At 46.5% G+C, this 27,549-nt stretch overlaps 2 protein-coding genes across 2 annotated transcripts in view; one reads left to right on the top strand and one right to left on the bottom strand.

Annotated features, from left to right (window-relative positions):
- The window catches only part of ALKBH1 (alkB homolog 1, histone H2A dioxygenase), a 32,598-nt gene extending 8,803 nt beyond the window's left edge, over window positions 1–23,795 (bottom strand). Inside the window, exons 1-3 of the mRNA XM_067532731.1 lie at window positions 23,652–23,795; window positions 14,243–14,351; window positions 87–249 (exon numbers count right to left, since the gene is read on the bottom strand). Coding sequence (XP_067388832.1) covers window positions 87–249; window positions 14,243–14,351; window positions 23,652–23,795 — 416 coding nt within the window. The remainder of the gene's footprint in view (window positions 1–86; window positions 250–14,242; window positions 14,352–23,651) is intronic.
- Window positions 23,796–23,870: 75 nt separating this feature from the next.
- SLIRP (SRA stem-loop interacting RNA binding protein) overlaps window positions 23,871–27,549 on the top strand; it is an 11,401-nt gene continuing 7,722 nt past the window's right edge. The window contains exons 1-2 of the mRNA XM_067532740.1: window positions 23,871–24,015; window positions 24,507–24,565. Coding sequence (XP_067388841.1) covers window positions 23,940–24,015; window positions 24,507–24,565 — 135 coding nt within the window. The 5' untranslated portion in view covers window positions 23,871–23,939. The remainder of the gene's footprint in view (window positions 24,016–24,506; window positions 24,566–27,549) is intronic.

Here is a 27,549-nt window from a genome sequence, read left to right as displayed (position 1 = left end):
ACCAGGGGGAAAATTCCACTAGCTATGTGTCAAACCCTTCTGGTTTTATTTGGCAATCCGGGGTTATTTTGACAGTCAGGACTCACCTTAAGTGCTCCTGGCTCTGCCCCCACAGATCAGTGGTCTCCTCAACACCCATGTGCATGTCCAGATTGCACACACTAGGTTTTTGGGGGTACATCTTGAGACACTGCTTCACCCAGTGACGCTGGCAACCCGGAAGAAAGGGGTCTGAGATGAAAATAAATCCTGGCCATGCAGTAGAAAAGAAAAAAAAAAGAAAGAGTATGGTTAGCTGTCCATCCATTTTTTTAAACCCTTAGCACTGGAGGGACACTGAGGAACTGTCTATGGATATGTTTACACTGATGGCGGCAAATTCGCTGCCGTCAGATCGACTTATCTGGATTGACTGAGCGATCAGTGAAGACCTGCTCAGTTGATCCAGAAGTTGACGTACTAAACCCACCTCCTCAAGTTCCCGTCAGCACAGTGCAATGAAGACGGCGCGCAGAAGAGAAGCACAGAAGTTAACGGGAGTTATGCAAGTTCTTTGCATACTTTGCCGCCAAATCGCTAAGGTAAGTGTAGACCAAGCCCTAGTTGCTCCATCAGTGACCCAGCACAAGGGCTGGTGAAGTCTATTCCCAAAATGACAATCTAATTCCATACTCAGTGGGTTTATTCTGCCCAAAAGTAAAGGACGGGAGGCACTAAGGCTTCTGAGAGAAAGAGAGTGTAGTAGATATAGATAGGGATCAGCTTTGGCGTGAGAAGAAACAGTTTCCCCATCTAACGGCTAACTACAGGTGCTAGAGTGATCTGAATTTGCAAAGCGAGGCAGGTAAATATTCCTCACAGCCTCCTTTTCCCTAAGATGAATAAGATTTAGTTCTTGGAACGTTCCCTCATAATTCATCCCTGCAATCACTGCAGGTACACCAAGATTGAATTTGACCTAGTCTCTGCAGACAAACTAGTCTAATTGCTGCCTCTCAATTCATTCCAAGGCTTCACTCTCCTTTCCTTTTTTGAAAGCTCATTGATCTGACCTGCAGAGAATATTTCACGGGGAGCTAAATGCAATTTCTCTCTCCTTTGCTTTATATTCAGAACAATCTGATGAAATCCATCTTTTAACATATGATATTTGCTAATGCACTAAAATGGGAGAAAAGTCAAAACGTGTCCAAAGCCCCCTGATGCTACAAGTCCTAGTTGTTACATTTTTCAGAATCAACAGTTATTAAAAAACAAAAGCATTTCAGCTAAGATTCTACCAAAAGTCTGCGTAAGCAGTTCAGCAAAGATGCACTGAATGGTCTCAGTCCAGATCTCAGTAGATGAGAGTCCACATCACAAGAGCCAGCACAGCTGGCATTAATTTGCTTCCTTGCTGGCATTCTCAGAAGAAAAGCTAAGGACTGAAGAGGCCATTGGAACTCCCTTCTCATTCAGAGAAGAGGTCCCCTCCAGGTCAGTGTTGAGGCAAACTGGTGGGTGCAGGGTGCAGGAGGAGAAGCTTTCCCTGCCATCGGTCAATGTTGTATCTGTCAGGTGGATCAAGGATCTCTCTCTCCAGGACAGTCAATTTGGCAAATTTCACCAACACAGAATTCACATAAAAAAGAGAGGGGTGTGTGTGTGTGTGTTTTGGGGGGGAGGCACGCACAGCGGGCAGGACGACGACCACCAAACAAACCCAAAAGAAGTTTGCAGGATTTTCTCAGCTGGGTTCTTTTGAACTCTGAAGCTATATAAGGTTAAACAGAGACAAAATCAGAAATAGATGAAGACAAGAAGCAAGGCTGAAAGTCACAGCAAGATACAAACTTATCTTTCAGCTTTATGAAACAGGTAATAAAAGCACAGAAAAATCCTCCTGCCAGCACATCTTACAGGCCTTTCAACAGTAAATTAACTATCTTAGAAAAAGAACTCTCAAGCCATTAGTATACTATTGCTCATTTCTCTCAATCCCCCGCACCCTCCAGATCATGGGGCTGCCTTCTGACAGCTTTGGTTACAAGACATTCCCTCACTGGAAGTATTAAATTTACTCTGTTGGCCTCTGTATGGAACAGAATAATAGTATTACTGCAGCTTTGCCTTTGATAGATTTTTAACTGGTGTTCATAGAATCATAGAATATTAGAGTTGGAATGGACCTCAGGAGGTCATCTAGTCCAACCCCCTGCTCAAAGCAGGACCAACCTCAACTAAATCATCCAAGCCAGGGCTTTATCAAGCCAGGCCTTAAAGACTTCTAAGGATGGAGATTCCACCACTTCCTTTGGTAACCCATTCTAGTGGTTCACCACCCTCCTAGTGAAAAAGTTTTTTCTAATGTCCAACCTAAACCTCCCCCACTGCAACTTGGGACCACTGCTTCTTGTTCTGTCATCTGCCACCACTGAGAACAGCCTAGCTCCATTCTCACTGTACCCCCTTCAGGTAGTTGAAGGCCACTATCAAATCCCCTCTCACTCTTCCCATCTGCAGACTAAACAAGCCCAGTTCCCTCAACCTCTTCTCGTAAGTCATGTGCTCCGGCATCCTAATAATTTTTGTTGCCCTCTGCTGGACTTTCTTCAATTTGTCTACACCTTTCCTGTAATGGGGGGTCCAAAACTGGACACAATACTCCAAATGTGGCCTCACCAATGCCAAATACAGGGGAATAATCACTTCCCTTGATCTGCTGGCAATGCTCCTACTAATGCAGCCCAATACGCCTTTAACCTTCTTGGCAATAAGAGCACAGTGTTGACTCATATCCAGCTTCTTGCCCACTGTAACTCCAGGTCCTTTTCTCCAGAATTGCTGCCTAGCCCGTCGGTCCCCAGTCTGTAGCAGTGCATGGGATTCTTTAGTCCTAAGTGCAGGACTCTGCACTTGTCCTTGTTGAACTTCATCACATTTTTTTGGCCCAATCCTCCAATTTGTCTAGGTCACTCTGTATCCTATCCCTGTCCTCCAGCATATCTACCACTCCCCTCAGCTTAGTGTCATCTGCAAACTTGCTGAGGGTGCAATCCACTCTATTCTCCAGGTCATTAATGAAGATGTTGAACAAAACTGGCCCCAGGACCGACATGTGGGGCACTCCGCGTGTTACTGGCTACCAACTAGACATTGAACTGTTGATCACTACCCGTTGAGTCCAATGATCTAGCCAGATTTCTATCCATCTTATAGACCATTCATCCAACCTATACTTCTTCAACATGCTGGCAAGAATACTGTGGAGACCATATCAAAAGCTTTGCTAAAGTCAAGGTATATCACGTGCACCGCTTTCCCCACATCCACAAAGCCCGTCATCTCATCATAGACAGCAATCAGGTTGGTCAGGCATGATTTGCCCTTGGTGAATCCATGCTGACTGTTCCTGATCACCTTCCTTTCATTCAAGTGCCTCAAAATGGATTCCTTGAGGACCTGCTCCATGATTTTTCCAGGGACTGAGGTGAGGCTGACCAGTCTGTAGTTCCCCAGATCCTCCTCCTTCCCTTTTTTGAAGATGGGCATTATATTTGCCTTTCTTGAATTGTCTGGGACCTCCCCAAATCATCACGAGTTTTCAAAGATAAAGCCAATGGCTCTGCAATCATTTCAGCCAACTCCCTCAGTACCTCAGATGCATTGCATCTGGCCCCATGGACTTGTGTACGTCCAGCTTTTCTAAATAGTCCTGAACCTGTTCTTTCACCACTGCTCACCTTTTCCCCATTCTGTGCTGCCCAGTGCAGTAGTCTGGGAGCTGACCTTGTCTGTGAAGACAGAGGTAAAAAAAAGCATTGAGTACTTCAGCTTTTTCCTCATCATCTGTCACCAGATTGCCTCCCCCATTCCACTCTCCCCCTGACCTTTTTGTTACTAACATACCAACAGAAACCCTTCCTGTTACTCTTCACATCCCTTGCTAACTGCAACTCCACTTGTGCTTTGGCTTTCCTGATTTCACTCCTGCATGCTCAAGCAGTATTTTTATACTCCTCCCTAGTCATCTGTCCAAGCTTCCACTTCTTGTAAGCTTCCTTTTTGTGTTTAAGCTCACCAAAGATTTCTTTGTTAAGCCAAGCTGGTCGCCTGCCATATTTGCTATTCTTTCTGCACATCGGGGTGGTTTGTTCCTGCGCCTTCAGTAAGTTTTCTTTAAAATACAACCATCTCTCTTGGACTCTTTTCCCAAGGATCCTGCACATCAGCTCCCTGAGGGAGTCAAAGTCTGTTTTTCTGAAATCCAGGGTCTGTATTCTGCTGTTCTCTTTTCTTCCTTTTGTCAGAATCCTGAACTCGACCATCTCATGGTCACTGCTGTCCAGTTTGCCATCCACTTCTACTTCCCCTACCAAGTCTTCTTTTTTTGTGAGCAGCAGGTCAAGAGAATGGCCCCTACTGATTGCTCCAGGACTTACATCAGGAAGTTGTACGCAACACTCTCCAAAAACTTCTGAATTGTCTGTGCCCTGCTGTATTGCTCTCCCAGCAGATGTCAGGGTGGACTGAAGTCCCCCATGAGAACCAGGTCCTGTGATCTGGAAACTTTCATTAGTTGTCTGAAGAAAGCTTTATCTACCTCGTCCTCCTGGTTTGGTGATCTATAACAGACATCCACCACCACATCACCCTTGTTGCTCTCGCCTCTAAACATAACCCAGAGACTCTCAGACTTTTCTCCAGTTTCATACTGGAGCTCTGAGCAGTCATATTGCTGTCTTACATACAGTGCAACTCCTCCACTCAGTTTTACAACATACGTGAATTACATTGCACTAGATGGGGATTACCCAAGGTCACACAGCAAAGCTTGGAATAAAACCCATATGTCATGGGGGCTGGCCCTTTCAGGGGAATCAGGACCAGTCTACCTGTGACAGGCTGTGCTAGAGAATAAGCAGGACCTATTACCATCTGCAGAAGGCAGGGAGCCTGAAGGGCTAGTCTGTACTCCACTCCGGTTTCATGGCCTGCCACAGATATTAATTGGTGGTATCTCCATGGAGCCATGAGCCTGTACACGTCTTTGGTGAAGTTCACAGAATCCCCGATACCTGTCTGTTCTGCAGTGAGAGTCTGGTGCACATCTATGTAGATTGCATTACGTTGCACCCCCTCTTCTGGCTCCTCCAAAACCTCTTATTGAGGTTCTAGCTGCACTTTTCCCTGCATCTCTTTATTTACTCACACCCTATCCATAACCCTACAAAGTCACAAGACCTCCTCATGTACATTCTTCTGGCACTGGCTAAGATGGCCATCCATCAAAGTCGGAGGAAAAAGCTGGACATGGGATGGGGGGAGGGGTGTGATTTGCGACTGTGGGGCCTATTTTTTGTTAAATCACACCTATGAGCAGAATTCCTCTGGACAGAGTCCACTGATTCCTTAGACACCTTTCAGGAGCAGTGGTTGCTGTTGGGGGTCTCTGCTCAGTGTCCCCTTCTGGTTCCCTGATTTTTAACCTTTGACCCTTCCATTCTTGTTTTATCATTTGTTGTCCCCATAATTCATTTGTGGTCTGGGTTTGGTGGTTCCTCTCCCATGGCTGACAGGGCACATATTCAGTTCTGGGTGGTCCTAGGCTTGCCCGTCCCAATACCCGCAATAGGCACAGAGAATGAGCCAACTCAGATCCACCTGTGAGTAGTTAATTACCTAGGTGGCTGGGTGGCAGTTAATTAGCTTAATGGACACGTGGGCCTTATAAAAGAGCTGAGCAAAGTTCAGTCTGGCAGTTGGACCCCCAGAGAGTAAATTCCTATGGAAGGCTGTGAGCCAGTTTGCACAGAAAATGGTACTCCAAGGGATGCAGCCTGGGGCCATTGCCATAGCCCACAGCAGAGAAAGAGAGACTCTCAAAGGTAGCCAGAAAGTGGCTGGAAATAGGACCCAGAAAGGTGTTGAAAGAGACACCCCAAAGGGCAGAAGAATCTTTTGTTTGTTGGGACTTTTCAGTTTGGACTTCTTGTTTTATGCAGAGGTATGACACTACTTCAGAACTAACTGCATGGAGAGCAGAAGAGACCCACTTTGGGGAGGAAAAGAGATAGAGAGCCTACAGTGCAACACTAAGCCAATAGGGGGTGCTATGGAGCAGGTCTTGAGACAGCAGGTTTTGTGACTCCCAATGTGATGATGTAGATCAAGTTCATTTCTCTGCAAAGCGCTCATTGCCTGCTTACTGAAATGGTATTTGCTGATAAACTAACAGTTCTATTCTCTAGTTGGGAGGAGAAAGGGGTTCACTAGGAAACTGATCACTTCTGCCTTTGAAATATGTGAGAGCAAAAGGCAACTGAGAAAAGCTGAAAGTTCTAGGGGTTGCAAATAGAATTTTGCTACTGAATCTTATACTACAGTTCAAAGCTCCAGGTCAGTCACTGGGAGAGATGAGTACTGAGCAGGCAGCTGGGGGTCAGCCCACTTCTGGGAATAGAAAGAATAAGGAATCTCTCTTTTTACTGCAGACTCAGGAGCACCACTGATGAGCTTTGGAAGCAATAGCATTGAAACTTCCTATTCAGTAATATGATACATTGAAAGAGCTGGTGTGGATGGGAGAAGAGAGAGGGAAGGAGGGATCCTTCAGAGAGCTGTATCTAAGAGGTGACCTCTGTTGCGATAGAAATAAATATTACATATGATGTTCATTTATCTAGAGAAAGTGGTTTCCAGCTTCAATGACAGGAAGGACAAGATCTGTATGTGAGCATGATAAAGCATGCAAAAAAACCTAGTTAAGAAGCTCCCAAAGACAGCATCATCCCCTTCTCCCAGCAATCACACAATGTAAATGGACATAAGTGTCCAGGACTCTTGGGTCCTATCCCCAACTATGCCCTAGCTCGCTGTGAAACTAGAGGCAAATCATTTCACCTCAGTCTACCTAAGTGTAAAATAAGGTTAACGCTGACTTCATAGGGCTATTGACAGAATTAATGAAATGTAAAGTTCTTCAGATGCCCAGGTTGTTGGCCAAAATCTTGTTTTTGAAACATATGTAAGAACAGAGCCACAAACACCCCCCCCCCCACCAAAAGGCACATCAGTCTGAATCAAAAGCTAAAACCTCAAACTGACTCTTACTGTTCTACCCTTTTAAATGTTAATTCAAGTCTGTCTGTACTTTGTATAATTTTAAGATTGTTTGTAAATGTCTGTACTATGTCCACTGGCCAGTTTATCTGTTAATTTTACCTGCTTCCAATATATTTGTAAATGTAAATATCTGTGCAACGTAATGTATCTATCTAATTGTGAGAGACACTGTCAAAAATGAAATAAGGTTGGCTCTAAAAATAATATGTAAGTTCTTCAGCTAGGAGTTGGCCCTGAGTGATTGAAGTGTGAATGGCTGAGCAATTGAGTTGGGTGTAGACAAAAGGAGTGATTGAACAATTGGTCTGAGTAAGGGATATCGAAACAGACATGAAGAAAACACCAGCCTCACCTAAAACGCTTGAGGGAAGAAGAAAGAAGCAAAGATGATCAAATGGCCGAAGAGGAGCCCACCCTGATAACTTTGGAGCCAGCACATTTCAAAGGACAAAATCTGATCAGGCTTGCAAGAATGTGGGTGATTGAGGATCACACCGAGAATGCAGTTGCAGCATGACAATGCAAAACCCATAGACTTACATGGGGTCCTTTCCCTATAAAATGGGACAAGAAGATGAAGGCTGGAGGTTCGGGTCTACAACATCACATCAGCCAGGAGTACCGATGCGCATCGGCAGAACCTTGCTCCTCATCCTCATGCTCTAGTCACCTGGCCAGTGACTATCATGAGCACCAAGAAGCTGGTAACTATGACATCTGGAAGATCCCTATGTATGTTTGTCTGTCTCTATCTGTGTGTGCCTGTCAGTGTGTGTGAATGTGAATGAAAGCATCAACTGAAACGTCTCTCTAATTTGTAGTATTGATATAATGTTAATACTGTTTTCCTAGTGTTTACATTATTATTAATGCTATTTCACTAAGTAGAGCACAATATTAATGTTATTACAGTGTTGATACTTTTCTTTTCTTGGATACTATCTACAGAAGTTTCTGTGTTCACAATAAATGTGGCTTGTTGCCTTATCCCCTAATAAGATCCTGTAATATTTGTTATTTGGGTAACAAGGTGAAAGCTACTAGAGAAGGGTACAATTACAATATTTTGGGCCATAGAGGTCTCAGTGCCATTTCACTGCTATATGGAATTGAGTATTTGTTAATAGATTTGTATTTAATTTTAATGAAAACTTTTCTATGTCAAACCAGAAGAAGAGATGCAGCTGAATAGAGCATTCACTAAGCCCCATGAGATGACTTGGGTGGAGACATCACGAGAGAGGGACTGGGTGTTCAGAGAATGCATGTGCAAGTAGTGACTGGATGTATGGTATGTAAATAGAACAAAAGTTAACAAGGTAGAGAGGTGAAAGGGTCTCTCCTGTGATTATTAAATTTCCAGTAGGTTACCCAAGCCAGATGGTTCCCTGGGGCAATCTCAATTTCAAAAATGAATGGAGGGCTCCAAAGCTGAGAGGTCAGTAAGGCTAGAATTCTAGTTTTCAAGAACAGCAACTGTAATTACATTCAAAGGCTGGCTTATACAGCACATATCACAGGTGACATACACTCAGGGGCACTGAAGCCATGATGACCCAAGAGAATACCAGAAGAAGAACAAGGTTACTTACCAGTAACTGATGTTCTTCGAGATGTGTTGCTCATGTCCATTCCACTATAGGTGTGTGCACGCCTCAGTGCACAGCTACCGAAACTTTTTTCCCCTTAGCAGTCCCTGTAGGGCCAGCTCCAGTGCCTCCTGGAGTTCCGCGCACATGCCACGGTATATGAGGTGCTGCCAGCCCTACGCCCCCTCAGTCTCTTCTTTCTGCCAACTCCAGCGTTGGGATGGGGGGCGTTATGGAATGGACATGAGCAACACATCTCAAAGAACATCAGTTACTGGTAACTAACCTTGTTTTCTTCTTCGAGTGCTTGCTCATGTCCATTCCACTATAGGTGACTAACAAGCAGTACCTTGGAGGTGGGCCAGAGTTAGCGGTGAGCTGCCTGCAGCCCAGCTCTGCTGAAGCCCGTGTCTCCCCAGGCCTATTGGACAGAGGCATGCTGGGATGTGAAGGTATGTACCGCCAGCCTGGCAGCTGCTTTGCAGATGCCCTGCCCTGGCACTTCCGCTAGAAAGGCTGTAGATGGAACTTGAGCTCTGTTGAGTGAGCTGTGGTGGCACCCAGAAGTGGCACCTTCACCTGCTCATAGCCAAACACGATGCAGGAAGTTATTCACAAGGAAAATGCAGTGAACCTTTCATCCGGTCGGCTGCTGCAATGAAGAACTGCATCGCTCTCTGGAACGGCCTCTTACATCTGATGTAGAAGCCAGGGCCCCTCTCACGTTTTTAACGAGTGCCACCTTCTCTTCTCCTCCGAACCGTGTGGTTCAGGGAAAACATAGGGAGAATATATGTTGGTCACAATGAAACTGGGAAACCACCTTGGGCCGGAAGGCCTGGTGTAGTCTCAACTGAACCTTATCTTACAGACTACAGTATGATGGGGGAGCTCCAAGGTCAGAGCCCTGATCCTGGAGATCCTCCTTGCCAAGGTAAACCTCCCCAGGAAGGCCACCTTCCCAGAAGGCCAAAGTGGAGGGCATGATGCCATGGGTTGCAAGGGGGGAGCCCGTGGGCCGGGAAAGTACCAGGTTGAGATCCCAGGGAGGCACCAGGCTGCGAACCTACGGATAGAGCCTCCCACCCCCTTCAGGAACCAAACCGACATCAGACGGGAGAACCGCAATCCCTCCTCCAGCGACTGATGGAAGGCTAATATGGCTGCTAGGTGGGCCTTCAGGGAGGCCAAAGTCAGTCCCCGGAGCTTTAACTGTGGTAAGTACTTCCCAGATCGCCTGCACTGGCGAGAGGCTGGGCAGAATACCCTGGGACTCCTCCTGGCAGGCAACAGCCACTTCTACTTAACCTGCTACACGATCTGAGTGGAGGGCTTCCTGCTACCCAGCAGGACTCACTGGACTTGTTCTCAGTGGCTCGCTCATCGCCTCTCGGCCACCTATCCATCACTCCCTGAAGTGTCGAAGGTCCAGGTCTGGGCACCGCAGGTGACCGTGATCCTGGGAGCTGGGATCACGCTGACTCGGAGGCTCCTGAGGCGGGTGATCGAGAAATCCAGCAGCATGCTGAACCTGTGCTGGCATGCCCAGGCTGGAACAATCGAGATGGCATCTCTTTAACCCCTCCTCGTCTTTAGTAAGACTGTATGCAGGAGTGCATGGGAAGTGAATATGAAGCTCTCTGACCGCTACAGACGGGCGGTGTTGGCAATCACCCCCGCCCCTTGACCGCGGAGAGAGCAGCATTGTGGACATCTCATGCTCCAGTCTGATACGGACAGATTCCCCATGGGGAAACCCCCCCGTCCAGACGGTTGTAGTCGCCTTTTGTGGGCGCAGCGACCCATCATGGTGAGGAAGAGCGACTCCTTGACGTGGTCTGCCTCATTGTTCATCACCCCCGGGAGGTGATTGCCAGGTCCTACGGACTGATAGCTTCCCTTCTTAAGGCTGACGAATGGGCTCCCCCAGCCTGTCGATGTAGTATATGGTCGCTGCACTGTCTGTCAGCACCTGTACCACCCTGCCCTTGATAAAGCGGAGGAACATTCCACAAGCCCTGCTAGCATTTCACGGATCTTTACATTGGTGTGCCGACGCCTCTCCTCCCTTGGCCAGTCGCCTTATGAGCCGAGGTCAGCGCTGATACGGCACTTTACCCTCTGCTCAAGGTGGCCGATATCAGGGTAACTGAAGGAGCCTGTTCCATGAATGGAACACCCTTTCACACATCCCGAGGAGTCGTTCACCAGTCTAGGGAGGCTAGGGCTTGCTGCTGATGGTGTTTTGTTTTGTTTTGGTTTTTTTGGGGGGAGGGGGGGCAGGGAGGAGAGGGGACTGTAGCCTCCTGGTGCAGAAGCTACCTGCTCGGACTGTATCCCGGGATCGTGACTGAAGCGGCCTAAGCGTCAGGCTAGCTAGCCTCACCACATAGGTCACAGGATGGCCTGCACCTATCAGCTGTCGGCAACGTTTGGCTGTTGTCATAGGGCATTTATGCAGGTGGCCCATCCTGAGGGACACTGTCTCACAGCACGGCTGGGGCAAGAAGGTCTGGTCTGGGAAGCAACCGGTCACGGTGATGTATTCCATAGGTTGCACCTGAGTTAATGTGAACTTTTGTGTGTTTACCAGCAGGACTCAACAGCTGCAAGTGGCACCTAACCGGCTCACACTGTTCTGGACTTGGGACCTGGACCTGCCTGGGTGGAACTTACAGCCTCAAGCGCGCAGCTACCACTGCCAGGCCTTCAGTAAACACACTCGGGGCAGAGTAACAGGCCACAAGGTAAAGCCGTAAAGCGTTAGAGGGAACCAACCCCTACAAAGTGAAGGAAGCTTTGAAGATATGCATCCCTGACATCCAGGGCGGCATACCAGGCTCCTGTTTCCAATACTGGAGATGGGGAAATGGAGAGACCATGTCAGACTTGAGTCCCTTGTTCGGTATTTGTGTGCTGACTGCCCCTTTGTAGACCAGGAGGGCTACCACACTGTGGAGCCCACCGCTAGCACATTAAAGATTGTCTGATGCCCCTTTTGCTCCTTTGCCTCCAACCCCAAGGTGGAGGCCACCTCTTGAGCAGTTCCGAGTGTGCCCTACAATCACCCAGAGCTCGGGAGTGTGCTTCATCTGGCCGGCGGAGGGGGAAAGGGCTCTTCCCGCTGACAGGTGGTCCCCACAGGAGTTCCTGCCCGTGGGGCCGAGTCAGTGTCCGAGGGTGAATGGTGGCCCTTTCCTTGTACCTGAGGCACTGATTGCATCCCCAAGGGTTTGACGGACCATGGTCCACCCCCCCTCCCGGGAAACTCCATACAGCCATTGGGGTGACTATTGCCTCTGAGGTCATCTGCCTGGAGCTCTGGCACCTTTCGTTGGTGGTGGCTTCTCCAGGTACTATATCCCCAAAGGGACACTGAGGCACCGTCAAAAGACCATGGCTGGGCTGGGGCTGCCCCAAAGGCTCTCACTGTGCAGTACCATCGCTCCAGAAAGGGTCCTCTCGATGTCGATGACCTTGACTACCAGGTTTGTCGTGGGTGCCGCAGCCGGAGCAGGCCTACGGACAACTCTTCGGTGAGCTGGTCTGACCCGAGCGTCATCCTGGTACCCAGGACTGAGTTCTGCATGCATCTCGGCGCTGAGTCAAACTCCGGCGACTGGGCTCTGCCTGGCCCCGGTGCAGGGTGAACTCCTCGGTGCCAAGTCTGTCTCCGGCCACCGAATTTGGTGCAGCCTCGGTGCGGGGGCAAATCCTCGGTGCCGAGGCGGTCTCCCGCATCCAGGTTTGCCTCGGTGTAGGGGGCGAACTCCTTGGTGCCGAGGGTGTCTCCAGCAACTGGGTTTGGCACCGCCCGGCGAATTCCTTAGTACCGAGACTGTCTCTTGTGATTGGGATCAGCGCCATGTCCTTGCAGGCGAACTCTTCATTGCTGGAGCAGTGGGATGGACCTCACCCAGTGCTGGGGGGGTCAAGACCGGTGTCGGGTAGGCAACTTTGCTCTCCGCCTCAATGCAGTCAGTCCGGCAACCGCGACCTGGATAACTTCTAGGGGAGCGTTTCTGCTCTACCATAGGAAACCAGTCTGTAGGAGATCTTCCTCCCCATACCGGGGATCTCCTGAGACATTCAGGGGGTCCCAACGCAGGCTTCCCCCGTAACGCCAGCCCCTTCTCTCTTGTGAAGGTATGGGCGGCAATGGTGTATGCAAGGCCAACAAGGCTCTTGCCACCCGATGGGTACTGAAAGTCGACGGTGCCGGTAGGTGCCATGCGGCTCCCCCACTCCCCCGAGCCAGGGGAGGCTCCCTGGCTGGAGACGCTTGCTCAGGCAGCAGGTCTCCATGATCCGACCTCTGTACGGATTGGTGCTCCACCCCGCCTGCTTCAACGGTGCGGGGGAGTATCCATGCTCCAAGCACTGATTCCGTCTATTCTCTGTGCCAAGTCAGGTCAGTGCCGACGGTGCCCTCAGCTCCGACAGCATGCTGGGTACCGCAGCAGAGCGGGTTGGCTAGGAGCTAGCTCGGGGGCTCCATGAGCCAGGCTTTCAGGTGGATTTTCTGGAGGTCTGAAAGCCTTATCAATCCGGTCTTCTCCTTACAAAGGACTCCCTCCCTCCCCCCCCCCCCCCCCATGCTTCAGGAAGTGGGGGTCACTTAGTGGGAAAACCTTCCCGCCGAAAGCGCACAGCTTGAAGCCATGACACCAGAGCATACTTGCTCCCAGTAAAGTCTCAGCTAGACTATCTCAAAGTCTCTAACTACCACTACAACAGTTATTAATCTAACTAATTAAAAAAAAAATCATTGCTTAGAGTTCAAAACATGGGGAATTAAGCGCTTGCGCAGGCAGTTCCAGTAACCGTCACAGGTGGAAAGAAGGAACTGAGGGGGCGTAGGGTCGGCAGTGCCTCATATACTGCGGCATGTGCGCGGGACTCCAGGGGGCGCCGGACCTGGCCCTATGGGGTCTACTAAGGGGAAAAAAGTTCCAGTAGCCATGCACGGAGGCGTGCACACACCTATAGTGGAATGGACACTCAAAGAAGAACCTTTTGTTACTGGGATCTGAAGTCAGTCTCCATTTAACTCTGGGAAAAGTCTGCCTCCCTAAATTCCCCCTATAGCTTTAACTGGATATGGGATTCTCTTTTACTTACTCTGCTCAGTGGTTGTTGCTGTGCACTGTTAAATCCTTAGTGACATTTCATCCAAGAGGTGGCTGCATTTCATTGATGGATGAAATTATTCCTGTAGTATTTGTAATTTGAGATGGAAGGTGCTATGGAAATGTAAGATCATTGTCACAGGGTATATCAATGTATTTCCATTCTTAAGATAGAAGGTGGGGTTGATACAGCTCAAAAAATTCAGTTTACTCTTCCGTTTCCCCCTTCATGTGCACCAACCTTCAAAGCTCTAAATCAATTCTTCTTCCTCCTATACTTGGGCTACAATTTATATCATGCACAGACATACCTATATAAATTCCTCAGCCAGGACAGAGAAAAAAGGAAAGAGAGGGAGACAGCTAAATCAGAGGTGGCAAGGCCATGTTTTTGTCTTGCCTGAAGTCAGATGCACTTACCTGGGTAGCCATTCAAGCCATAGGCTTTCCACTGGCTAACTGGCTGCAGTCCTGCTTTGTAGGCATCTTGATTGCTGACTGAAGAAATGCTTAGGTCACAGCTGACCACCTGGCAGGAGAGACGCAGAGGTCAAGCAACAGGGCAAAGATTTGATTCCCCTTCCAAATACAGACAGCTGGAGTTTATCCGATTTATATTCAACTAAGTTAAATAGGAGAATGGGAGTCTTTCTTGCTGTGTGTGCAAGTCAGGAAGGAGTTCTACTGCACTACATGGGGCTATGCTGCACTGCCTCGGTGTCTCAGGGACTCTAGTGATAAGGATGCTCCCAGACAACTATTCCTTTAGTGAACTTGCAGAAGCACAAATCAAATAAAACAGAAACTAGAGCCTTTATCATACATCATAGGTCAGAAGGGAAACCTCTCATTATTAAAGGTGTAGGGGGAGGAGGGCAAAGTTACACGTGACTAGAAAGAACGCTATTGTTTTCACCTATTCATAGATTGCAACCTCATGCTGATGGTGAGATTCATCCAGCTGCACAAGATAGTGATGAGTGTGTAGCACTTATATAACACTTCCCACCATCAACGCACTTCACACCTTTAGAGCACTTTCCAAACATTTGTCAGTCATCACAATCCCTTTGGAGGTAGGTGAGTATTATCTGTATTCTACAGAGGGGAAACTAAGATATGTGAAATGACTTGGCCAATGCTACACAGTGAATCAGTGCCAGAACTGGTAGCAGAATGTAAGAATTCCTTGTTCCCTGTCCTGTGCTGAGACCACACATTTCTCTTTTTCTGGTATCAGGATCAGCAACTACAGATGAACAGTGTTATTCTTAGCACTTCATTTGGATTGTTTCACTGTTCATGTTCTCTCTCAGTTCAACTACTGACTCCACAGTGAATGTGATATAAATGCCTAGATAGAGCTTCAGTCTCTCTGCACACCCAAAGCTGACAGAGCCTCAGTTTACAGTCTTCTGAATCAAAGGACAAATATCTATAGATATATAAGCATTTTGTTTTAGTGAAGACTTAAATTCTATAGAAAAGTTAGATTTGAATGAAATTTGTCAGGTGACCATAAATCCTTGGCATCTGGGAGTTTCCTGCACCTAATTGTTTTTACTGGTTTGCTCACCTCCCAACAAAAAGAAGTTTTATTACTGTAAACCATGAACAGCCATTAGCTCAGAGACTCCTGTCTGTGGAATGTGCCTAAGAAGATTCTTTCCTCATCCAGGAATGTCATCAAACTTCCCAACATCTGTCTAATGCACCAGCTGCTGCCCTTTTTTCAGAATAAAGGAAACTGCTACTGTGCCAAAGACCTACATGCACTGAATCAATAAAATAAGCCTCAAAGCAAGACAACTTGGAGGTATCTCATTTCATTAGAGAACTCCGCTGTTTGGAGCAGTTTCTTGGAGAATAAAAGGAATAATATCTGTCCCAGTCTGTCTGGCCTTTAGCACTCATTCCTCACTGAAGAAAAGATCCACATGTTTTTAGCCCTTGGGGGAAAAATACATCCACTGCCAAATATCAAGTCACCTCAGATAGTAGTAGTGACAGAACAGAGACCCAGAAATGGAACAGACACCTGTGATGTTTTCAGTACTTAGTGCTTAGAATTTCCCAAAGGACCTGGAGCCCTGGAGAACACCTATCTTGTTGATAAGAGGGAGTCTCAGACCAAAAAAAAAAAGGATAAGTTGTTAATGAAACTGTTGTTCACTGTTCAGCATTAAACGGTTAAGTGTGTTCAGGGTTTTGTGTCAAGTTATCAGTAGCTTACTCCTGTTGCAACAACCATCATTACAAATTTTATATTAATGACACAGAAAAATGGAAAAAAGTCAAAGCAGATGAAATGTAAAGTAATAAGTAAGGTTTTCATTTTAATATCCCTTACTCCCCTCAATCATTTAATTTTCAATAGGGAGAAACCCCTATTTGACAATATTTTAGATGGTATTATTATCTGTCCTTTTCTGAGGGGAGGAAAAATAAAAGGTTAGTTTATGGTCTAGAGCTTTTGTTGGTGTCCAGTCCAGTTTTCTTTAAGACAAAACACACACAAAAGAATACCACAAACAGAAAATGCAGATTCTGTCTGTGGTGTGACTTACAGATTCACTGCAGGAAAAACACAGGCCCAGCACATGATCTTATCAGCCAATCAAGATCTGTCAAATTTGTATCAGGACTGGGCTGTTTAACACTTTTAGATGCTGTTCTGGTCATAGGCTTACAGTACTATTGCAAAGCATAGAGTGGTCTTGACAGCCAAACTCCTTATTAAATAGAAAGCAGAGAGAGAAATAGGAAAAAGAAGAAATATGGTGGGGACAGATGAGAAGAAACATGAGGAAGGAGGTAACAGCAAGAACCCAAGTCTCACATTCCAGGTGTGCAGGACTTAGCCAAGACAATGGAGATCACAAACATCTGATTCTCTTTTTATGGCCCCATCAGGATGCCTTTCAGGGCCAGGACAATGAAGGCTCCATGGTGATATGGTAGATCTGTGTCTCAGGAGATGGTGGAGGTAGAGGTCATGAACGTAAAGGTTGGTGCCATTCCAATCTACCCATCCCACTGCTCCCATTTAGTGATCTGTGACTTTACCAGGAGCCTTGAAGGACCCTTTATCACAGTTCTTTTAATTTAAACAAATTTGTAGCAGTCTACTTGTCTCCAATTTCTGCTTACTTTTATAAACAATTTCATGGTAACAAGCTGAGTTGGACTTTTGTTACCATGAACAACTCAGAATACAGGCCCCTGCACAACAACCTCCTGGTCACTTTCCTTTGTCCTTCCTCTAAAGCAGCGGTCCCCAAATGTTTTTGCTCTGTGTCCCCCTTACCTGGTCCATGTGTCCCTGTTGTGTCCGTGTGTCGTTCCCCCCCCTTCCCCCACCCCCGAGCCACAGCTGTGCCCGGTGTGGGGGCCAAGAGTAGGGCGAGAAGTGGCTGGGGACCCGGAGGGCAGCTGGGGACTGGGGGGGCCAAGGCCGGGGCCAAGCTGGGGGCAGATTAGGGCTGGGTGGTGCACCCTCCCCACCCCACGTGGGGGCTGACCCAGGCCCTGCCGCACCCCCTCTCCCCCCGCACATTCTTCTGAGCCCCCCAGGGGAATGTGCCTTCCAGGTTGGGCACCGTGGCTGTAGAGACATTTTCCCAGACAGTGATGTCCAACATCCTTTTTGTTCCTATGCAGTCAAATTCAGCCACAGAGCAGCCGTAGAGATTCTCTAGCTTGCTGACCTCGTGAAGGTATAAGATACCACAAAACAGTGTAGAATTAAAGGTAAAAGATACTTCAGTTATCACTCTCTCCAGTGATGCTATTCTTGGATCACCCACTCTGACGGTGTGTGTTTGCCTGGACCCCTCTTAGGCACTGTGCATGTCAGAAACAGGAAAGTGTATCCTGCTGTTTAGGATAATCCACATTACAGGACAGTATCTAGGGGCTATAGATAATAATTGTGTACCATCATAACATCTAAGACTCCTGCCCACAAGAGGCAAATCTACACCTATCCAAACATCCTAAAAGCCATAGATGCCTCTAGGGCTTTTCTGAAAAAAACATTAAATTAAGAAACAAATCTGCTTCTCGTCCTACATCGTTTAGTACTAAAGATATTTGAACTAAATTGTTCACCCTTGAATTCTTTGCTACAATATGATAAATGCTTCCAGAGAATTCAAGTGATTTGTCCAAAATCCAAGACTTGTCACATTCAGTATTGGACCAATGCCTAAAAAACTGCTAGGCAGAAAACCACTGATGTTTTTAAAGTCTGCTGTCTTGAAAAAGCCCAGGGTTATGAGGAATCTCAGTTTTTTTAAGGCATAGAGCATTTGTTTCTAGCCTTGATGCATTTTGAAATATTGCACATTAAAACCACCATGGGTGTGTTGGTCTAGCAGTGCTTTTGGACAGATTTATTTCTAGATTTGGCAGGTTGCAAGATAATGGACCTTAAAAAAAAATCACATCATTTTTTGTCGATACCTCTTAATTACTGTATTATTGTAATGGCTACTTCTACAAGAGCCACTAGAGCTAGAAACCATGTTTTATAATATGTGACAGACTGGAATCAGAGTTTTCAAATGATAAAAAGCATTAATCTCTAACTAGCAGGTCATCCAATCTGAGAACTTCATATTGGAAATTATTTTGGGGGAAGTAAGAGAGCAAAAAAAATAATGTGATTTTATGACCTGTTATCTTACCGCCTACAGGTGCAGAAACACCTAGAGAGGTCAGTCTATACAGACATTACACACATACAAACTATATAAAGAGTAAAAACAACGAGAGTTCTGTGGCACTTTAAAGACTAACAAATTTAAAGTCTCTGTTTAAACCGAGTTTGAATGTGTCAAGTTTGCAGAGACTTGGAGTGGCTGTCTCACCACCGAAGGTAAATTACTTTGCTCACCCATTCTCACCTCCTACTCAATGGTCGTCATTAGGTCTTAAGTACCGGACTCCACCTCCCCCATTGTTCTGAATGCACCTGGATATCTATAAGATGCCTCTGTGTTACCTATTTTCTGTATTACTGCATCTGAAGAAGAGAACTGAAGTCTCTCGAAAGCTTATGTCTGCAAATATTAAATTTGTTAGTCTTTAAAGTGCCACGGAACTCTCGTTGTTTTTGCTGTATACAGACTAACACGGCTGCCCCTCTGGAACTAATTAAAGAGTATTATTAATGTTGCATAGATAAGTCCTTGAAAGTTAGGAAATGCCAGAATTAAGGTTGCCTGGGCAACCTTTATTTGGTCCCTCTGTGAATGCATGATAAAGCTGTCTTTAATTACCTAATCACATACTGTTTTTTCCACAGGCCTCATTCAGTGCACAGTACAGACCTGCTCTGGGAATGAATCATGGTAGTGTAAGTAGAAGAGGCTGTTGTCTGTAGTGCCCCAACCTCATTTATTGAAAAAGTTGGAAGAGATTAAGGCTATTAAATGGAGATTGGATTCTCTCTCTGCCCCAGAGTTCCTGTGTGATGCTTGCCAATTCACTTAAATCAAACATTTCACAGGTAGGTCACTAATTATGCGTTCTTCATTTTTTGGATGCCCAACTTGATACCCTTGGGTCTGATTTGCAGAAGTACTGAGCTGAAATTAATGAAAGCTGTGCTTTGAACACATGTAAAGTGCTACTTAATGCTATATACTCTGAAAAAACAGGTCCATATTGGGCATTCAAAATTAGTGCATACTTTTGACCCATCTCTCTCTGCCTCCATTTCTCAATCAGTAAAATGGGGATAATATCCATCTCATCTCAAAGAGGTGTTTTGAAAATTAATGTTTGTGAAGTAGATAAATACTATAGTAATGAGCATCACAGAACAGCCAGGATGAAATTAATAATTCTGTCTTGAGAGCAGGTCTGAATAGCATACACTAAGTAAAGCCTGGGTCTGCACATTAAACAGTGAGAATAAAATAAAATATTGAATAGCTACTCATTAAACAAGCACCGTCCATCCCGTGCACAGCATCAGGCGCAGGTCCTGTGGAAAAAATAGTATGTGATCATATAATTAAAGACCATATCATAATGCATACATACAAGGGGAATGAATTAAAGATTACACAGGCAACCTTAATTTTGGCATTTCCTAACTCCCCAGTGCTTGACTTTGGAACCTTAATAATGTTCTTCTAAAGTAGTTTGTGTGTAATATCCTAGGTTTTTTTAAAAAAGCAAACTGTAAAAACACAAATTCTATCACATGCCATCACATTAACACTGACATGGATCATCAGCAGGGTTGGAACCATTAGGTCTCCTGCACAGACCTCTGCCACTGGAGCTAATGGAGGAACTGACAGCAGTGGTAGGCTGTGCTCATCTATGTGGTCAGCTTTAGAGGAGGATGACACACACTTCGCTAGTGGGTTTCTCAGATATTTGCTGACAGCAAAGGAAGGGTGAGACTCAGGAACCTTGGATTCCATGCCAGGTTCTGGAGGGGAGTGTTCTCTAGTGGGCACAAACTTTTCTGCCTAGTCCCCTCCAACCAGTCCCTCTCTTAGTCCTGTCTCTTCCTTAGACCTGGCTCCTCGTCCCACTCCTATTCTTGGATCTCCTCACCTAGACAGTCCCTGTCTCCAATCCTCAGGCTTCTCATCCCAGCTTCAGTCTCCTGGCCCTGTCAATCCTAGTTGTCCCCCTGCACTCTGGCTGCTTGTCAGACCTGGACCTGGCCTACATCAACAAATGCAGAGAAAATCATGTTCAGACCCCCCAGCACCATGCTCAGTACAGGCATAATTTTCAGAGATTTTGGATGCCAGACTTTAGCAAATCTCTACTGAATATGTGTGAACTGTGATTTTTCAAAGGCTTATAACTTGGTCAAATTTGGGCAGATTTTCACAGGGATGGCAAATGTAATTTTCTAGCTTTCTGAAAGGAAAAAAATTAAGTAAAATTAATACTTAATTAGAACTGTAACAAACATCACAACTTATTAGCCGGGCTTGAACCCTGAAGCTTCAAAACATACTTCTAACACTTAAACTACAGAACTAAGTAAGTTAGATGGCAACAGGAGAAGACTGCTATCCCAGGGGTGTGAATGAGGAGCTGCTAGTGCCACATGCTGGGTCTGGGAGCCCAACCTGGCTTTCTCTCTTAGCCCCCTCAGAGACAGAGGGATTACCTTCCCCATGTTATTTCCACAGAATGAGGCATGAGTTGCTGGGGCTTTGTGCTAGGTCTGAAGAACAGCCAGGGGGTGTCATCTGCAACTCTCTCCTCTTTCCCACCTAGGATGTTGAGGGAAGCAGAACCACTACATAGTGCCACCAAAAAGGGGATAGGTTTCTGGGGTAATGAGGAGGGGTGTTTGGTGGTGGCCGAGTCAGACTGGGCTCCCTGACCCCCGAAAGCTGCTCCAGCTTTCAGATAAATTGCTGCTGCTTTAGCAGATGTGTGAGCCTATCCTTAAAATATTCATGTTCAGATATTTTGGCATTCCGCCAACATACCCCCAGCTGCAATGAAAGCCATAGGAGGGATGTAACTGATTGGGGCTGGCCCAGGATGTCAGCCTCGGAGGGAGGCCACACCGCTTCGCTATGAGCAGGCAAAGAGTCTGTAGCCCTGGCCCTTGGTCAAGGCACATAGGCCAAACAAACAGTCTCTAGGCCCAGGTCCTCAGGCCAGGCGGGCAGGCAAAACAAGCAGTCTATACACCCAGGTCCTCAGTCCAGGCAAGGCAGGCAAAATAGAGCAACCAGCACCAGCCTATTGAGGTTTAGCCGGCTTAGGGGCAGTCACCCCAACAAGGGGACACAGGCCCATCCGAATCAACTGTGTCTCAGTCCAGTACCTTAACAGTGGCAGGGCATCCTGCCACTGGATCAGCGGGGCTCCAGCTTAAACACACTATTGCCTGGGCTTCAACACAGCCAGCCCGTGGTCGGCGATCCCTGGGCTACTTCCTCCCCCTGTGCCCTTGTACCTGGGGCCCAGGTCGTCATCCACTTCCTCTCTGAAATAGTCCTAATAATACACAAATATTTTTTTAAAAAAAAGAAGAGGAATATGAGCCTATTAGAGATTATGTCTAGCTACTATGGTGCTTTAGAAATGCAGAAAGAGAGAGAAACAGGTCATGCAAAAGGATTTCTAACTGGGTATATTTCAAAGTTTTCCGTGGAGTTCCAGCTCATGGCACTGAAAAATAACTGCCACATGAAGAATAAACACCCATAAATCTAATGCTGCAGCTAGGAAAAATGCTAGTCACAGATCTCGAAGTGGTACCAGGAACTAAACTGGTCACAGTCTAACCTTGCCTTGCAGCCCTGCCAGGGCAGGCCTGTGGCTCAACAAGCAGCAAGGCAGCACAGGTGAAGCTTTCCGCTGCCTATGCAGTACTTGTTCTTGGGATAAACAGGGTAATAGATTTTGAGGCTAGAAGGAACCATTGGAATAATCTAGCCTGAATTCAGACACAGCACAGGCCATACCAAACAGCAGCTTTCTTTGTAAAACATACTTAATAGAAAAAATATTATAAAAGTCAAGAAAGAGAAACATGATTCAAATCTCCTGGACCCTCAGGCTGTCACTAAGTGACTTTTCACCATCACTAAATTCGGCTTGTTTTTTTAGAAAAGGAGAACACACAAAAAGCTCAACTTACATGGCGTTCATACTATCTTTCACCAACAGTAGTTGATCACAATGCATGTGTAGACCACTGAGGTAGAGCCCTGCGCAGACACACAAATGTAGATCCGCATCTGATCTACTGCAATCATTTTACCGCAGACCACCATCCGCAGTGTGGCAATCCGCACCTGCAGGCATCTGCAGCTGTGGGGCCCCCAACCTCCTCCAGACAGCTGCCTTGCTGGCCACCAATCAGCTGTTCTGTGGTGGCACCCCTACAGGCCACCAGTCAGCTGTTCCGTGGGGCTCCCCTACAGTACTGGCAGTGAAGCCCTGTAGAACAGCTGATTGGTGGGCTGGTAGGGGAGCCCCAAGGAACAGCTCTTGGGGGGGGGGGGGGCGGCGCAACGGACTCCTCTGCCAGCTGCCCATCAATCAGCTGTTCTGCTGGGGCTTCCCTGCTGGCCACCAATCTCTGTGGATATCCACATCCATACGTGTAAATATAAAGCAGATACCCATAAATATAAAGCAGATACCCGCAGATTTAGAGGGCTCTACATTGAGGAGTCAATATTGGCTTGTTTGCATGGAGGCAGCCTCTTTAGTTGCATCATTGTCTGCATCGTAAATATTCACAAATATCTGTAGCAAGGCAAATAGGAATATTAACATACACTTCCAAGGGAAGGAGAAAACTTTAGGCCCTCTGAAAGCAAAGCTGATGGGGTCTTTTAAAAGGCTTTCATGCCAACCTCTCGGAGTAGGAACTGGCAATTCCCATTCTCATCATTTAACACAAGTCTAAAGCTCCAGGCCCCGCTCCTAGAGTCAGGCACTCCCATGACAATCTATTCTCCACCTTCCTTGAGCACACACCTGTCTAACCACCCTGCCTGCAGGGAAAAGTTTGACACAGCACTGGAAGGCTCAAAAACCAGGAAGCAAATACAAAGCCCCCAACTTCTAGTATTTTAGCATCCCATGATTCTGGGGGGAGCCAGCTGGCGATTTCCTTAACACTGGGGGCAGCACAGAGATGTAACCAGCCCAGAGCAGAGCTGACGCCCCAGGAGACCTGTGGGCCGTGGCGCCAGAGGACCGGGGGGGGGGGGGGGGGGGGACGACGGGGAGGAAAGCCTGAGCCGAGGGGCTGCCCGGGGGCGCTTACAGCCACTCACGGGCTAGGCAGCGCCGGCATCCCGCCGCTCCCCGCATTTACCTGGTCCCCCGGGGCGGAGAAATCAATTACCCCCCGCAAGTCGGGCCCGCCCCACGGCTCCCGCCGTCGGTAGAAACGGAAAAGCCGGCGGAAAACGTCCTCCCCGCCCTCCCGCGCCAAGGCCGCCGCCATCTTCTTGGCCATAGTCGGTAACCAAACCCGCCGGCCTCGCGCCCCGCCCACCACAGCCACGGGCGCAAATCAAAAGCCAACGGCGGCTGGCTCGTCTCTGATTGGCCGAGCGGGGAGAGGTCGGAGGTCAGGTAATTTCGCTCTTCTCCTTCCAAGATGGCGGCGCGCGTCAGCGATATCCGGCCGGTGGCCAAGCTCTTCGTGGGCCGGATCCCCTGGTTTCTGGGTAACGGTGAGTCCCGGTCAGCGCTGCCCTGCCCTGCCCTGCCCTGCCCTGCCCTTCTTCGCCCCGTCGGATGGGTCCAGGTCTCCAGTTCCCGGCCGCTGAGAGGAGCGGCTGCGGGCCCGTTCTCCGGGGCCGCGGCGCGGAGCCTCCTGCCCTCCCCGCCGAGGCGGGCGGGAGCCGGTCCTCGCCCGGCTTCGATTTACTCCTGTTGGGGAAACGAGCGGGACGGGTGGCTCCCCCCCCCCCCCCATCGTTTGCTCCAGCAGAGGCCGAGTAAGGGGCCAAGGGATCAGCACGTGGGTGGAGCAGAGCCCGGCGTGTTTCGCGGGACAGCCTTCGCTGCCCTCCCCCGTGTTGCTGCCCTAGGGGGTGAAGGGGATGGGGGCCTCTCCCAGCTGCAGGGTCTCAGTCACAGGTCCATTGTTTAGAAACTCTTCTTCGGGAGGGGCTGTTGGGTGTCCTGCACTTCGTCGTGACTGTACGTTTTTCTCCCACAGAGGAAGTCAAAGGCTATTTTGCTCAGTTTGGGCGCATAAGGAGATGTTGGATGCCATTCGTGAGTATCAGCCTTTCTTTAGCTAATTGCCCCATTTATCCAAAGCAAATGAATGGGACTATTCATCATGTAATTTATCATATAATCAACTGGAGATGGAAAGTACTTATTAATTCATATTGTCTAATTGCCCCTACTAAGTTGGGGTGTTCCCTATGTACAAATGCATAGTTACTTTAGACCCCAGTGAGACTTTCACGACTTTTTTTGAGAAATTATTCCACAGCTTTGTTGATGTCGTTGGTAGGCAGCCTTTTCTTGTATTCTGATAAAATTTTCCTTAATTCTATCCTCTTACTCTTTAGTTTATTTCCTTGGACCACCCTAAACAACTCCTATACCTCTTGGTGTTTCCTGCTTTCAGATTCTTGTAAAGGGTTATAACTAATATTTGGACAACACTTTGGACTATTAGAACAAGGCACTGGGAGTCTGGACTTTAGGTTATTATTACCAGTGCTCCTATTGATTTACTTGGTGAGGTTGGCCCATAACCTCTTGGAACTTTACTGTAAAATGGGCATAATAATCTCCTCCTATGTGCTTTGAGTTCCTATGATGCAAGGTGTTATGCAAGTGCAAAGTTATTAGGTGTCTTAGTGGTTCTTGCTTAACTGGATAGGTGGTATTTGGCTTTCTGTGTAAATAAGCTGAAAAGTGATTTATTTATTTATTTATTTTTGCTACTTGACAGCAGCTCCTTGATAGGCAATGAAGGGGCCAAATGGGGTGGCTGTAAAAAGTTATCTTTATTCCACTTTATCTAGGAAGATGGTGGCTGTGGATGTTTCACAGATATGGAGAAGACACCCATTTCTGGGAAAAATGGCAGTTGGCTGACACGTTAATTCATCTAAACAATGCTTCTGCTATCTCACCTCTCTCAGTTGTCCTACCATTCTGAGAGAATGGAGGTGAATAAATTCCATACTGAAGGTTTAACAGATGCATCTTTGCCATTCCTTTCCTTTAATTCTTTCTATGGAATTTAAAATATTTCTTTAAAGTAGGGCTGTCAAATGATTTAAAAAGTTAATCGTAATTTTTTTTTAAAAGTTGCAATTAATTGCATTTTTAATTGCACTCTTAACCAATAATAGAAAACAATTTATTTAAATATTTTTGAATGTTTTGTACATTTTCAAATATATTGATTTCAGTTACAACACAATACAAAGTATACAGTGCTCACTTTATATTTATTACAAATATTTGCACTGTAAAAAAGATAAAAGGTATTTTTCAATTCACTTCATACAAGTACTGTAGTGCAATCTCTTTATTGTGAAAGTGCAACTTACAAATGTAGATATCTTTTTTAAGGTAACTGCAAAAATAAAACAAGAGCCTACTAGTCCACTCAGTCTTACTACTTGTTCAGCCAATCACTAAGACAAACAAGTTTGTTTACATTTACAGGAGATAATGCTGCCCACTTCTTATTTACAATGTCACCTGAAAGTGAGAACAGGTGTCTGCATGGCATGATTGTAGCTGCTGTTGCAAGGTATTACAAATGTTTAGCATATTTGGCAGGTATCTCCCTTCGTGCTTTGACCACCATTCCAGAGGACATGCTTATGATGGGTTCTGCTCGATAATGATCCAAAGCAGTGCAGATGAATGCACGTTCATTTTCATCACCTGAGTCTGATGCCACCAACAGCAGGTTGATTTTCTTTTTTGGTGGTTTGGGTTCTATGGTTTCCACATCAAAGTGTTGCTCTTTTAAGACTTCTAACAGCATATTCCACAGTTCATCCATTTTAGATTTTTGAAGCACTTTAGATTTTTAAACCTTCAATCGAGTGATGTAGCTATCTTTAGAAATCTCGTGCTGGTACTGTGATGGGGTCCCCGGAGTGCAAACTGGACTGTGGGACCAGCCCTCTAAATGCACCCACCTGGGCTGCCTCTCACTGTGATTCTAATGTCAAACAACAAGCCTCTGACAGGCACTGCAAGTACACAGACATCCACAGGCAGGGACACACCCAACTGAGTTACATGAATGGTCTCCCAAACACTCATGAATCATCAATAGAGAGACTTCAGCCACATCCACCCAGCTCCCAGCTGTAAGCTCATTAACTAATTCACCACTCACTCAGTATGAAATTTCCCAAGCACATCAACCAAAACACACTGTTTTAGGTAAAATATAAAACATTTATTAACTATAAAGAGATTTTAAGTGATAAGTAGTAGGTATAAAGATCAGAGCTGTTTACTTAAATACAAAAATATATTCACAGTTGAAAGTGTAACTTTAAAAGACTAAGCAAAATTTGAATCAGTCTCACCCTAACAGATGGTACAGTCAGCTTACAGTTCCTCAGTACACAGTCTGGGGCCAATCTTCCTAGTTCCAAGTCTTTTCCTCCAAATGATTTTTCCAGGTGTTGAGATTTGGGGGAGGGGGTGATGATGTCACTCTCCTTCTTTTATACTTCCAGCTGCTAGAAAGGTCCTTGCTGTGACATGGGATTTAGGTAGCCCCCATTGGTCAAGCAGTCTCCATTGCAAACCTGCCTTTTCTAAATTGTCTCTGGAACAGGGGATTCTTTTCTTGATGGCCCTCAATGCTGTCTGGCCCCTCCTTTGTTGCAACTTGAAAGGCTGGCTGTGGGTATTTCCCAATCTTGCAACATATTTCAATAGCACATATGGCAATACTTCTAACTTCACATATAATGATAGCACATACAATCCAACAGGATATTAATGTTCAACAGATTGACTCTTAAAATGATACCTCACAAGGTATACTTCGTACAAAACGTATAATCATATGACAGTGGTGAATATGAGGGTTCCAGGCAGGGTGGATTGATTTTAAATCAAGGCAATTTAAAATCACCAAGAGAGAATCATTGATTTATATCAAGTTTCCCACTGATATGTCTTCACATATTTCTTATACAATGGTGCAAATCTGATCACTAAAACATGTTAATTTACAACTCAATATAGCATTTTACAAT

The sequence above is a fragment of the Emydura macquarii genome, unplaced genomic scaffold (assembly GCF_026122565.2).
Source record: "Emydura macquarii macquarii isolate MOO-44397 ecotype Brisbane River unplaced genomic scaffold, CSIRO-AGI_Emac_v2 contig_374, whole genome shotgun sequence".
Classification (NCBI taxonomy): domain Eukaryota; kingdom Metazoa; phylum Chordata; order Testudines; family Chelidae; genus Emydura; species Emydura macquarii.
This window is presented reverse-complemented; position numbering and strand designations above follow the sequence as displayed.